The 13,425-nt window shown below is 39.5% G+C and overlaps 1 protein-coding gene across 3 annotated transcripts in view; it reads right to left on the bottom strand.

Moving 5' to 3' along the window:
- PIGK (phosphatidylinositol glycan anchor biosynthesis class K) overlaps positions 1-13,425 on the bottom strand; it is a 93,984-nt gene that overhangs the window by 56,264 nt on the left and 24,295 nt on the right. For all 3 annotated transcript variants that reach the window (XM_072419498.1, XM_072419499.1, XM_072419500.1), the window contains exon 9: positions 8,418-8,590. In XM_072419498.1, coding sequence (XP_072275599.1) covers positions 8,418-8,590 — 173 coding nt within the window. The remainder of the gene's footprint in view (positions 1-8,417; positions 8,591-13,425) is intronic.

Below are 13,425 nucleotides of genomic sequence, written 5' to 3' on the forward strand. Positions count from 1 at the left end.
TGTCACACTAGGGGTTAATTCCCTTTATCTCTTCCAATATGCACAGAATCTCCCATTCCGCACACACAATATGCCTAACATTTCCCTTCCCTGGGAAAAAAAGGCCACAGCATTAAGTCGTTTTTCACTGAGCAATAATAAAATGCCAGCCTGCTCGGCTGGGCTACTGTATTAGGAACTCAATTACTGTAACTCTTCCAATAAACTGGTCACATTTGCAGGTTGCATGCAAAATACTTTTGCGGGTCAGGTGGCTTCTCTGTTCTATGCAAAATGCATCTATAGAAAATCTGTGTTATGTTAATACTGCGACAATTAAACGACTGGTTCACCTGAAGTCAGTGCAGGGTTCCATACATTCTGAAGTGCTATTTGCCGAATAGAAACTTGTATCTTGGTGAATTTCGTTGATGAGATCCCATACTGACCGCTATGGTACTACTGACTCTTGTATTGACTGGAGGTCAAGGGTGAAGGAACATATAAGAGTTGTAGGTGACATCCAGGATATTGGAATCAGACTTCAGCATAAGATATCTTAGACAATGGAGCATGCAGAGGTAAATGAGAGTACATACACCAACCTTTTCTAGGCTTGGACCAAAAAGTAAAATTGGAATGAAATGTCCCTGTTTACACACATCGAAAATATTATTCACATCAAGCTGATCTCTTTTACATATATATATCAGAACAAGCATTGAAATTAGCATAAATTTGCAAACAATGTAGCATTCCCTGCAGCCCTTATCAGTTAAAGGAAATCTAAAGTTACAGTCCTCAGATTTTTATTAATATACAGTATTTGTACAGCTCTGCGTAATATGTCAGCGCTATATAAAGTCCATAGTCATGTCACTAGCTTTCCCTCAAAGGGTATCACATTCTAATGTCCCGAATGTTATTATTATATTCTAAGGTACTTTTTTATGCGAAGCCGATTAACCTAATTGAATGTTTTTAGAATGCGGGAGGAAACCCACACAAACATTGGGAGTACATGCAAACTCCATGCAGATAGTGTCCTGGCCGAGATTCAAACCTAGGACCTAGCGCTGCAAAGGCCAGAGTGCTAACCTCTGCACCACCATGCTGCCCATATCAGATCAGGAGTTACTAAAGAGAACAAGCACACAATAATAATGGTAATATTATATATTATAACTAAGAGTCAATAAGTAATATGCTTGTTTTTGCTATCTTCTAGTTGCTGCACATAAGCAGTTAAAAATGAGAAAATACAAACAGGTCATTTTAATTTGGTTGAGAAATTCCAAAATGTTTCATAAGCAAAAAAGAAAGGCTGGGCATATAAAGTTGATATTCTTTGATGTGAATGACCTTTTGCCTGGACTTTGCGGCTCTTCGCATCTTATCAATGTTGCATAGCAGGTCCGCTTTCTTTTCTTTCTTTTTTTTTTTGCACTCTTCAGCCATGCTACTCTGGATACGTGCCAGCTTTTTATATTCCCAGCAGAACGTGACACCTATCTCATGCAATAATAAGATATTTCCAAAACTAAACTTTCAATGGCGCCATTAGTCAAGAAGTCAGAGGCAGTGAAATCTGAAGCGTTTCTTGGCGTTACAAACGACCGGAGGAAAAAGGAAAGGACATTTATGGTGCTAAAATATTCCTCCATCGTATAAAACATTAAAAAAGAAAATCACACAAGGAGAGGCTCCGGTCATAGAAAGCCAATTTATCAGCGTGTTAAAAGCACATGAAGAATTTAGCTCAAGGTCTGAAGTGCTGGAGATCCGCTGATTTAAATCCTATATGCTGGGTAAAGCAAACTTGTGCCCATTTATAGCTTCCAAAATCCAGTATTTGCAGTGTATTACAAAAGGGTAAAAAACAGCTCACTGTGGTCCACCGAAACCCATAAGATTAAGCAAACCTGGTTCCCAGCGGCTGAAACCTTAGACACATGGTCACTTGCACCTCAGTGCTGGACCTTAAAGAACCAGCATCTGCATATCACACAACTCTATGCAACGTGCCCTACTGTACCTCTCACTGCCACCCCATTCATTCTCTACGGGCACGTGTAGACGCTGCTTGTAGCATTTCCCTTGAGGCAGCAGTTTACTGAAATGTACCTGATCTGCAACCTCATGGCAAGTGCAGTTTTCTCCCCAGAATTTTTTAAGCTGGCTCAAAAGTAGCTGTAGGTGGGTGGTGACCCTCGTATTGTGATTCAACTTTTCAGTAACCACTCAAAAAATGTCAAAGTGTTTGTATTGTCCAGTTTGGAGATTGAAAGCAGATTCTGATCAGCCTCAGAACCGAGCAATCCTGGCTCCTAAAAATTCCGGATGGTGCACCCGGCTAAAAGGGGCTGGGGAGATAATTTCAATGTTGGTGTTTAACCCAGTAAATTTTTTAAGCAGATTGGGAAGAAATTGTAGGTGGATGACAGCCTTGTATTGTAACCCAACTTATCAGTAATCACCCAAAAACAGTCGGGTGGTTACTGAAAAGTGCAGGGTGGTGCACCCCGCTAAAAGGGGCAGTGGAGGACACTGTAAACATAGCCCAAGGCTGAACACCTGAGCTGCATAATCATTCTGGGTCAGCAATTGAAAAGCTATTAAGGGCCAAAGATCACAACACCAACAAGGCAAACTGTTTATTTATCATATCCGTGACCGGTCCATTTTAAACGGAGATCATTTCAACAACAATCTTCTCATAGGATTTATATGCTCATTTTCCATACTTTAGGAAGCCCCAAGTCTGCTAATAGGTGCTGCCATCTTAGATGTGACGTCCACAGTTCAAGTAGACTCAGAGCTGACACTCAATGCTTACACTACAGAATTACATTTCATTCCTCCCCTCTCTTTTGCTATACAAAATGTTATGTATAGACGTAGGGCAAGGGTTGAAGGAGCTTGACCTACACAGACAGTAAATAAGCACTCAGACGAGAAGAGCTAAAATTTGCAAGGAGGGGGGCTGTGCAAGGGAATTGGCTCTTCTTTAAGTAGTCACATTTTTTTAGCACGTTCACATTGCAAGTAAATATATAATCATTAATAAAAAGTTTTGCGGGACTTTAAATATTTGATTTTTCTTTGCTTATTTCTCTGTATGTGTTTCAATTATTCATTTTTAGCTATAAATGGAGTGCAAGAGACAAAGTGTTAGAATACTAGCAATAATATGAATATTCATTAACTTATGCTGATGTGTGGCTTAACTTTTTACCATAAAAAAACAAACCCAGGTATGTTAACAGAAAGAAGACAAAAACCATGACAAAAACATAGACAAAACCAAAGTCTATGCCCGGGAAATAAAAACACATATGCAGTACATCTTTGCAGTACATATAACAAGTTATCCAATGTTTTATACCTCGGAAAATACCTTAAAATACCTATTCATGTCCAGAATTAAACTCAGATCCTAAACCTTGTGGTCTGACAACACATAACATTTTTGTGGACTGAGTGGTGTAGCCCTAATAATACTTAACCATTACCCTTTTAGATCTGTTCAACCTAAAGGCTCACCATGTGTAGACACCCAGGAAGTGTGCAGAGGACACAGGTCAATCCTAAATATGTGACAAGACCAATTTGTTTACCTCTTCTACTAACTTCGATATTAAAAAAAATGGTAACTTTAACACACCAAAGAGCAGAAATTATAAGAATATAAAGCGTACCTAAACTTAAAATGTTTACTTTACATAACTTTACAACACTTTTTTTTAAAGTAAAAAATGTGTTTATTTGTGGGTTTAAAGTGCAACACCCTTTAAAAAAAAAAGGGTGCAGCACCGCCCCCTTAATTCTCGATTATCTAGGCCAGGGGTCAGCAACGTTTACTATCAAAAGAGCCATTTTGCCTCCTCTTCCACTAAAGAAAAATAGTCTGGAGCCGCAAAACATAACACAGTTTATAAACTTTTAAAAGTTTTAATATTTTTTTAATTTCACCCTGTTACAACAAGTGTGCATGTGTAGGCCTACTTTGAAATAAACACTGAACTATGCCCCTAGAAGCCTCCAGCTTCTAACGTATCATCCTGTTACATTAGCTGGAGGCTTCTAACGTAACAGGGTAGATTTTTTTGATGGGCAGAGTTCTTTATGTTCTGACGATGCCTTAGCGATGAAATTTTAAGGGGTGTTAGCCACAGGTGTCCCTCATTTGCAGCTTTAATTTTGTTCACCTGTACCCCCCAATCTTGAGTAATTGGGGTTCAGGTGCTAGAAGCCTCCAGCAATGTGTAACAGGGTAGATTATTTTGATGGGCAGAGTTCTTTATTTTCTGACGATGCCTTAGCGATTCAATTGTAGGTGGTGTTAGCCATAAGTGCCCCCCACTTGCACCTTTATTTTGGTCACCTGTAGCGCCTCCCCCCCGTTCCAGAGAAATTGGGGTTCAGATGCTAGATGCTTCCAGCAATGTGTAACAGGGTAGATTTTTTTGACAGGCAGAGTTTTTATGAATTTTTAGGAGGTGTTAGCCACAGGTGTCCCGTACTTGCACCTCATATTTTTTTCACCTGTACCCCCGTTTCCAGATAAATTGGGGTTTAGGTGCTAGTAGCCTCCAACAATGTGTAACAGGGTAGGGTTTTTTGATGGGTGGAGTTTTTAGGAGGTGTTAGCCACAGGTGTCCCCCACTTGCACCTCTAATTTTGTTCACCTGTACCCCCTTCCTGTTCCAGAGAAATTGGGGTTCAGGTGCCTCCAGCAATGTGTAACGGTAGATTTTTTTAAAGGGCAGAGTTCTTTATGTTCTGATGATAGCCTAACAATTAAATTTTAGGGGGTGTTGGTCACAGGTGTCCCCCACTTGCACCTACATTTTTGGTTTTGTACATCTCCCCATTCCAGAGGAATTGGGGTTCAAAGGAGGGGGATGTCATTGTACACACCCATTTGTACACGCCCCGTGGTGGATTTATTTCACTGGTAGATTTTTTTCATTAGAACACCGGATAGGGAATCCCCCTCCTCCGCAGTGTCTTGGGAGGAAGGGGATCCCCCATCAGAGATCTCCCCGCGGCAGCCGAAGGGAGCCACAAGGAGGCTGAAGAGCCGCATGCGGAGCCACAGGTTGCAGACCCCTGATCTAGGCGATCAAGAATGAATAGGAGTGCAGAGCCTTCAGGAATACCTACGTCATGCATACCAGGGGGCTCTTGCCTACTCGGGGAGATGCTCGGGCATGCACAGAAGGAGCCATTTCAATAATAGGGAAAAAATGCGCATCTCACTGTGCATGAGTTTTTTCACAATCTACAACACACCTGCGCACTGTGAGAGAGGGTGACAAAAGAAGAAGAATGCGGAAGAAGAGGAGAAGATGGCGGCCCCCAGCGCAGAGGGCCAAAGACGTTTCCAGATACTGAAACGACGCGGCACTCGATGGAGGAAACCTTCCAATGGATAGACTGAAGGTAAGTGTGATTTTTTTGTTTTGGGTTTACTGCTTTTATTGTTGTTAGCATCCTTGAAGCCCAACCTGTGCTCTATCTAACAACCTCTTCTATTGTACAATGTTTTTGATCCCTCTCCGTTTTCTGTAACATTACATATAATAATTATGTCCCTTGGTTGTTTTTATGGGCTGCAGTCCCTAATTGTCATAATGTGACAACCTCAGCTTTGCATACACTAAACCCTAACATTAAATAAAATGTTCACATTTGTTATACAAAGGCCCCCCCTAGTGGTTACATGTATAGCTTACTAGAATTAATTCCACTGTTCCAAAACAGCAGAAGGGCAGTATCTAAATATATTTCTTACAATGGAAATTATACAATCATTTTTCACATTTCTAACAAACATAAAACCAGTACATTTGTAAAATAAATGTATCTAATAAATTAACACACTTTTAAGTGGCCTGCTTGCTGTGCTAAATTTATTTTCGTGATCTTGTAATATAGATATTGGAGGTCAGTCCCAGCAAATGTTAAACCATTAAGCATTAGCTTGAAGCTGAGAACGTGGGCCACTTAAGGACAGATTTTTGCTAAACTGCAGCCAAAACTTTTAATTTGTTTTGGTTAGATAAGGGAAGAGTTGTGTATCCATCAGGTTTTATAGCTGCTTCCAGGACTTCAACCCACCCGATATCCTTTTGGGATAGAAGGGAGGAGAAGGAAAATCACAGGAACACAGAACTACAGACACATATTTATTAGACTCGGACAAGTTAGAATTTCATTTACAAGAATTTTCTGGGGTTGTCTGATCTCTCCTATTCTTATACCCCCCATTTTTGTTATAGTTGGGAGGTTTTTGGTATAACAGGGACAGAATGTGAGGAAATCTCTGCAGTGTGGTCACAGACATAAATCAAAATCTGCCAGATATAATAAATCTACCAGCTTTATCCAACACTAATAAAAAATGTTTTTGTTGAAAAATTTTAAAACGTTGCTTTTTAAAACTTTTTTTTTTTTTTTACAATACAGTATAAATAACTATTAGGCTTTGCATTGGAGTGTGACTTTTATTGACCTAGATCAAGCACAGTCAGTAAAGTTTGTAGTATATCTCTGTTTGGCTTGCATTAAATTGGTTCGGTGGCTGTGGTGGGGGCAGAAAGTGCAGGTGATCTGGAAAAAGGGAACGGAGGGGGTTTGGGGGTGTAGAAGGTATAGCAGGGGTGGTGGAGTAGGTAGAAGGTGCTGTGACCAGGGTAGGAAGTGAGTAGTTCTATAACTGGAGGGTGGAGTGACACAGGTTTGAGGTGCTCTGTCTGGGGAGGGCTGGTGGGTGAACCGAATGAAGAGATGTCGTCATCTGGGGAGTTCAGGTGAGTGTAAGGGTACTGTGTTTTGTGTGAGAGGTGGAAGGGCATAGGAGGTGCTTTGGCTGCAGTAAGGAATAAGGTGAGAGGGGCGGTGCTGTAACTTGGCGAGTACAAGGTGCTGTGGTTAAGGTGAAAGGAGATGCACTATGATAGGGGTGCAGGGCTGGGGACACATATGGGTGGAGAGGTGGTTTAACCAAAGTAGAGGTATAAAGGTGGTTAGGAATGAGGTAATTTGCAGTATAGTATAAAAGTTATATTCATTTCCCAGCTTAAAGAGAAAGAAGTGGGATCCATGGGAAAAGAATGTGAGCCCAGTATCAATGCAGGCAGTGTGTGTGTTTAGGCAATGACCCCGAGCAGTTGCTGTCACAGTTGTGCTACCGCTGCCAATCCAACACATGGTATACAGTGGGCCAGACTTCAGAACAGAAGCAGGCAGGGAAGGTGTCCTGGTGTGCACCATACAGCCTAGGCAATTCTGAGCAGACTTAACAGTGGTGTGTTTTTCTGCTGTGCTTCCAGAAATCTTATTTTTTTGTTCATTCTATTTTGCCACTAGTGATATAAAAACATTCTCCTAGTGGCAAAACTGGAATTAAATACTTTAATACTGGTAAATACTAAAGGTTAGTTTCATTTATATTTTACATTTGCTCTATCAAATCAGCTCCTGAAGCTTTACTGAACCTTATGCAAAAAAATACATTTTCATAAAAGAAGTCACTATAGTTCTGTAGACTACAGGGGCCACTGTTTGACTATGCTATAGTAACACTGCATTTTCTAATTTGTACACTAGAGGGAGCACGTGTCTAAGTAACAGAGTTTGCTGCACACATTATTGTTCTTGCAAATTGTACTAATGTATATAATATATTTATATAATCTATAATTATAGATTATAATTTTATAGATTACGATTATTGAAAATGTGTTGGTATCAGTCTCATGTAATCTTATACAGCAGCACCCAGAAGAAGCGAGAATGAAGCAGCATTAGAAAATGTGCTACATGAATATGTGCTAACTAGAAGGTGGACTATAAGTGGACTAGAAATCAGAAAAATTACTCAGTGTTGTGGTGTTCTGTTACTGTTCATTTTTATGCTGGGGGCAGGAAGGTGACCTAGCTGTGCCGTTAAACTTAATTAAAGAACTTTGAGGTCACCAGCCTGCATCTAATACCTAAGTAGGGTCTGGGAAATCTCATGAATGGCTGTAATGGGTTACAGTTCCCATATAAAGAATATATTTAGGTGGTGTGATTAGTTGTTTGTCTGTATTGCATTAAAAATCCTTTAGCTGGAGATATTTTGTAGTCCAGCTTGTATAAAAGGACGACTATCTAAGAGAGTTTTTCATCTCACTTTTAAAGTTTGCCAACAACTCCACATTTGTTTCCGTTTTCATTGACTTTAAGCATCTCCTTTACAAATACCTTTTATACTGTATACTTTTATACTGTATTGCATTAAAAATCCTTTAGCTGGAGATATTTTGTAGTCCAGCTTGTATAAAAGGACGACTATCTAAGAGAGTTTTTCATCTCACTTTTAAAGTTTGCCAACAACTCCACATTTGTTTCCGTTTTCATTGACTTTAAGCATCTCCTTTACAAATACCTTTTCTCAGTTGTCTCAAGATGAGTTTTCAGTATCACACCACGCTCAGTGATTTCCACTTTCCGGACACTGCCGAAGAAATCAGTGATGAGAACAGACTGCGGGTCCCTCTGGAAAAGATCCGTGCGATGGCCCGGAGTGGATACACACAGACTCTTTGGACACACCTGGAACTGCAAACAGAAACAGATATTTAAATGATAGAATTCTGCTCAACACTGTTGACAAAGTTTGAGCAATTGGGTTTAGGAAATCCGAGGGCCGGGCAAGGTTTTTTTTTAGCTTTAGGTTTAGTTAGCTTTAGAAAAAAAGGAAAGCCAGCTTAAGACACCAATAAAATAAGAAACAAGAAAATTTTAAACAAAATCAATAATTTTACAAAATAAACAGATTGGCCCTGATTTATTAAAGCTCTACCAGGCTAGAGAGAATACTCTTTCATCTGTGAATCTGGGTGATCCAGTAAACCTAGAATGGATCTGGTCCGGAATTGAAAACATTTATTAACTAATAGCTAATGAGTTTTAGGAAATCTATTCCAGGTTTGCTTGATCACCCAGCTTTACTGGGGAAAGAGTATTCTGTCCAGCCTTGGAGAGCTTTATTAAATCAGGGCCATAGTGCATACAAAAGAACACATTGGTTGTTCAGGGGTTTTAATTTTCATTCTAAACTTCCTTAAATACAGCAGAATTATTTTTATTGGTATTATTAATAATAACAATAATAATAATAATAATAATAAAGGAATAAAATCTACAGGCTAATAATTTGGTATTCTGAGAACACCTACAGTTTGCACAGATATTTGACAGATATTCCCAAATCTGCCTTTTAAAATCTCCCCCCAGTCTTAGAATGTTCTTCACATCCATGCTCCTTACTTACGGTCTACAAGAAAACCTGAGCTAAAATATATAAACTCTGGACAAGGTTAGGCAAGTGCCCCTATAGTAGGCTTAACCTCCTTTAGCACTTTAAGACGACCATATACTTACGTGTTACCATTCTATCGCCAACCTACCTGGAAATAAATAGATTCATAGTAGTTGGACCCTATGATTCATCATTTGACAGCTGGGCAAGGATTGGTCAGGTTAGAAAAGCTTTCTGATCCATGCCTGACCCTGCCTGAACTTTAAAGTGGGACTTTAGTTCAACTTTCAAGGCACACTGTTGGGAGTCAATTTAACTAAATATGTGACTTCAGAATATTAAGTGTCCAGTACATTTGCTTTTTTTAAAAAAAAAAAAAACATACTGCCACATCCCAAAATAGAACACAAACAACAGTATCAAACTGGGACTTTAAAGGCAGACAGAATCACTACAGATGTATTAAAACAATTCATGAAATGTATTATAATAATTTAAAAAAACAACAGTTAATTAATTAAAACTCTTATAATATCTTGTATCTCAATTCTTCTTTGACGCGTTTCACAGACAAAAGCTGCTTCCTTAGGAGAGTGATCGATATATTTAATAGATCAATGTTACATCTAACCTTACAGCCTCCCTAAAATTATATCTTGGAGGTGATGCAAGAACAGGGCAATGAGAGCAAACTCCTAGATCCACCTACAGCGCAGCACTACACAGAATTGATTGTTTAAAGCATTTCCATTTCATAACCATGTTTTATAACACATCTAGGGGCCTAATCTTCCTTTAATTTTAATGGATAATCCTCATCTAATGAGCAAATCTGATGTACCTATCCAACAGATAAAATGCTCCTCTGCTTCTCTGCGCTTGAAGGAGCCATCTTCTCCCAGAGCAAAAATAAAATTAAATGTTCTTTTTACAATCCAATTCTTTAGTATATTATTTGAAATTGTTTAGAAATATTTTTTGGTTTATTCCCCACACTAAATGCTTGCTAGAAGTACACGAAACCCAGAACCGGTTACCTATTTTAAGGGCGCAATAACATTTCACACAAACTTGTCAATTTTTCAAAACTATAATGTTCCATTTTACAAATAAATTGAATTTAGTGGAGTTGCACTCCACTTATCAATATCAAAGAAATATTAGCTCCTGACATATTCTTTGTTTGCTAATGGGAAGGAAAAGGTGGGGGAATTCTTTGAAGATAAAAAGTTATTTGTTTAGTTTGAAACCTTTTTTTATTTAATGTAAAAGGGCCCCTGCAGAGTTCATGCTTAGTGCCGGGAGTCTCTTTAGAAAAGCAGCTTGGTTTCCAGCAACGTTCAAAGACCATCAGCTAAGAGCAGTTTATGAATTCTCTCTTATGTATGGTACAGAGGTCCGCACGATTGCTTTCATCTCTAAAAGCTTCAGCTGCCACAATCAGTGTGTTTAAAAAAAAAAATGCAAGATCCACAAGACATGATGATACAGTTTTCTAACACGGCACATTATCAGCTACCTGCTGAAGGCAATTTAAAGTTAATTCTGGGTTGGTGAAAAAGTTACTCTTGCAGTGGGTCCCCCCGCACTGCAAAATTTATGAATTTGTGAAGGAGGTAAACTACTTTCTCAGCAGCCAGCGTTCTCCACTCCTGTCCAACATTCAAGGTTCTGGGCAGATCCTTAGGTTCCTCATATACAATGCAGGACTGCTAGTCCTGCATTGTAGGTAATGGCGTTGGAAAGCTGCGACCAACTGAGCAATAAGGAGAATTGGCAATAAGACAAGTATATGTCACTTTATTCCAGGCCCTGAAAAGAAAATGTACATTTCACCAAGTGCAGGAAGGTTCCCACTACAAGGGCAATTGTTCGATTTCAGCTTTATCATTTAAACTAAAATTTTTATCTTACATAAAAGGGTAGACAACATTTTTGTAAAAAATACCATCTTTTTTTTGGCGGGAGGGAGTTTAAAACCCTTTAAAAAAAGGCGGTAAAGCCCCTTTTCTTTCTGTATGGGAGCACAGGGCTTGACGTATATATCCCGGGAGGCTTCTGGCTGCACCTGTAATTGGGCAAGCGCAGAAGAAGTCTTTTCTTCAATTGGGAAAAAAATGCTGATCTTGCACATGCGCAGTGAGAACGGCACTCTTTTTTTCCTCTATCTATGTCACCCAACCTCACGCTTGCTCAGTGCTGACTTGGGAAAAAGGACAAAGAAGAGTCGGCGCCCTGTGCTTCATCCGCACAAGGTCGAAGGAGGATACCGGGACGACGCGTGACCTGATCCAGGAAACCTCCAGATGAATCTGCAAAGGTAAAGGTAAGTGTGTCAAGGAGCCCCGTTTTATTAAAGCTTTATGAAACTGGAGAAGATAGACTATCATGGGAGAAACTAGGTGATCCAGCAAGCCTGGAATTGATCTGGACCAGGACTGAAAACATTTGCCAAATAACAAAAGATTTTCCAGAATCTCATTCCAGGTTTGCTGGATCAACCAGGTTCTCCCATGGCCCAATGACACTTATTAAGATAGTACATTCTGACACCACTTTTAGTCATTTACAGCAAGGTTCTTCCAAGTATGTGCTTTAAAAGTACTGAACCCAGACACAACATGGCCACTAGCATTTATAAAAGGAGGAGTAACAAATGCCCTCCCTATACTTTTTTAATGACAGTCACTTTAAGAAACCGTTTCTTGTTGTGTTGTGAAGGGCATATTTTTTGAGTGAATGGTCAAAGGCACCTTTAACAATAGGGCACCACTATGGAGTACTATGCGAAGCGGTGTGATGCATTGGGGGGGGGGGGGGGCAGTGCGGTTGTGGATTTGTTTGTCATGGTGTGTTGGAAGCCTATTCACATGAATGGGTTGCCTTAAAGTGGAACTAAAGTCCACGAACAGACAGATGGTTATTGCAGAAATAGACAATTTTAAAGGTATCACAAACTCTCAAGCGCCTTAAATCACCAAAGGTTAATAATATTATATTATTATAATACAGGCTTTATATAGCGCCAACATATTACGCAGCGCTGTACATTGAATAGGGGATGCAAATGACAGATACAGACAGTAACACAGAAGGAGAAGAGGACCCTGCCCCAAAGAGCTTACACTCTAGGAGAAGTGGGAAGTAGCACACTATGGGCTTGATTTATTAAAGCTCTCCAAGGCTGGAGATAATAAACTTTGATCAGTGAAGCTGGGTGATCTAGCAAACAGATACAGACAGTGACACGAAGAAGGAAAGGACCCTGCCCAGAAAAGCCTACAATCTAGCTATTGCTGCTTATCATGAATAATCATAGGATAGGTATGATCTTGGCCTACAAGCATCCACCCTTGGAACTTATGTCAGCCATTACCTGCAACAAGACAAGACAACAGAGCTGGAATTTTCAGACATATACCCAACAAAAATACAAACGGTTGTTGAATTTGAAGCCAATCTATGTTTTGAGAGGAGTTATTTCCAGCCAGTGTAATAATCCTAAAACAACAGCTTGGTGTCATTGTTCTGATATTTTTCTGCAAATAAGAACAATGAAATGGGTCAGACAAAGAGCAGTGATGGCTCCTGCATTTTACACCTCTTTATGGAATTCTCACATTGCAGTTGGTTATAGATCTGTGAGATAACATTAAACCTTGTGTGGGATGTGAGCTGAGAAATCCATGTGAGCCAAGCTAGAGAGCCTCCACATACCGAACAGAGGCGTCAGAATCCCATGTAAGCACCAGCCAGATATTGGCTCGTTAGCAGTTAACCCCTTACTATCGAAAGTCCAACTTCAAACATCAAAGGTGTAATATAGTTTAAAGTTTGCACTCTGTATCAGGTTTACATGGTAATGTATTTACACTCCTAGTGTTTTTCCCAAATTCACGCTGCATTTTTTTCTGCAGAATAAATGCGACTTATGCAAATTGTTTTTTTTTTATTATAATGTTCCTCAATATATCCTGAATTTATTACAACAGCAGTAATCCTATATATAAGAGGTTTATACAGGGTCATGTACATGACAGCCATTTCCAGCACGTGAGGAAATTAGGGTCAAAATATTTCTAAGAACTTTGATTAATCAGTTCACAAAACAGATCAGAGGCTGCACTTGTTC

The sequence above is a fragment of the Pyxicephalus adspersus genome, chromosome 8 (assembly GCF_032062135.1).
Source record: "Pyxicephalus adspersus chromosome 8, UCB_Pads_2.0, whole genome shotgun sequence".
Taxonomy (NCBI): Eukaryota; Metazoa; Chordata; class Amphibia; order Anura; family Pyxicephalidae; genus Pyxicephalus; species Pyxicephalus adspersus.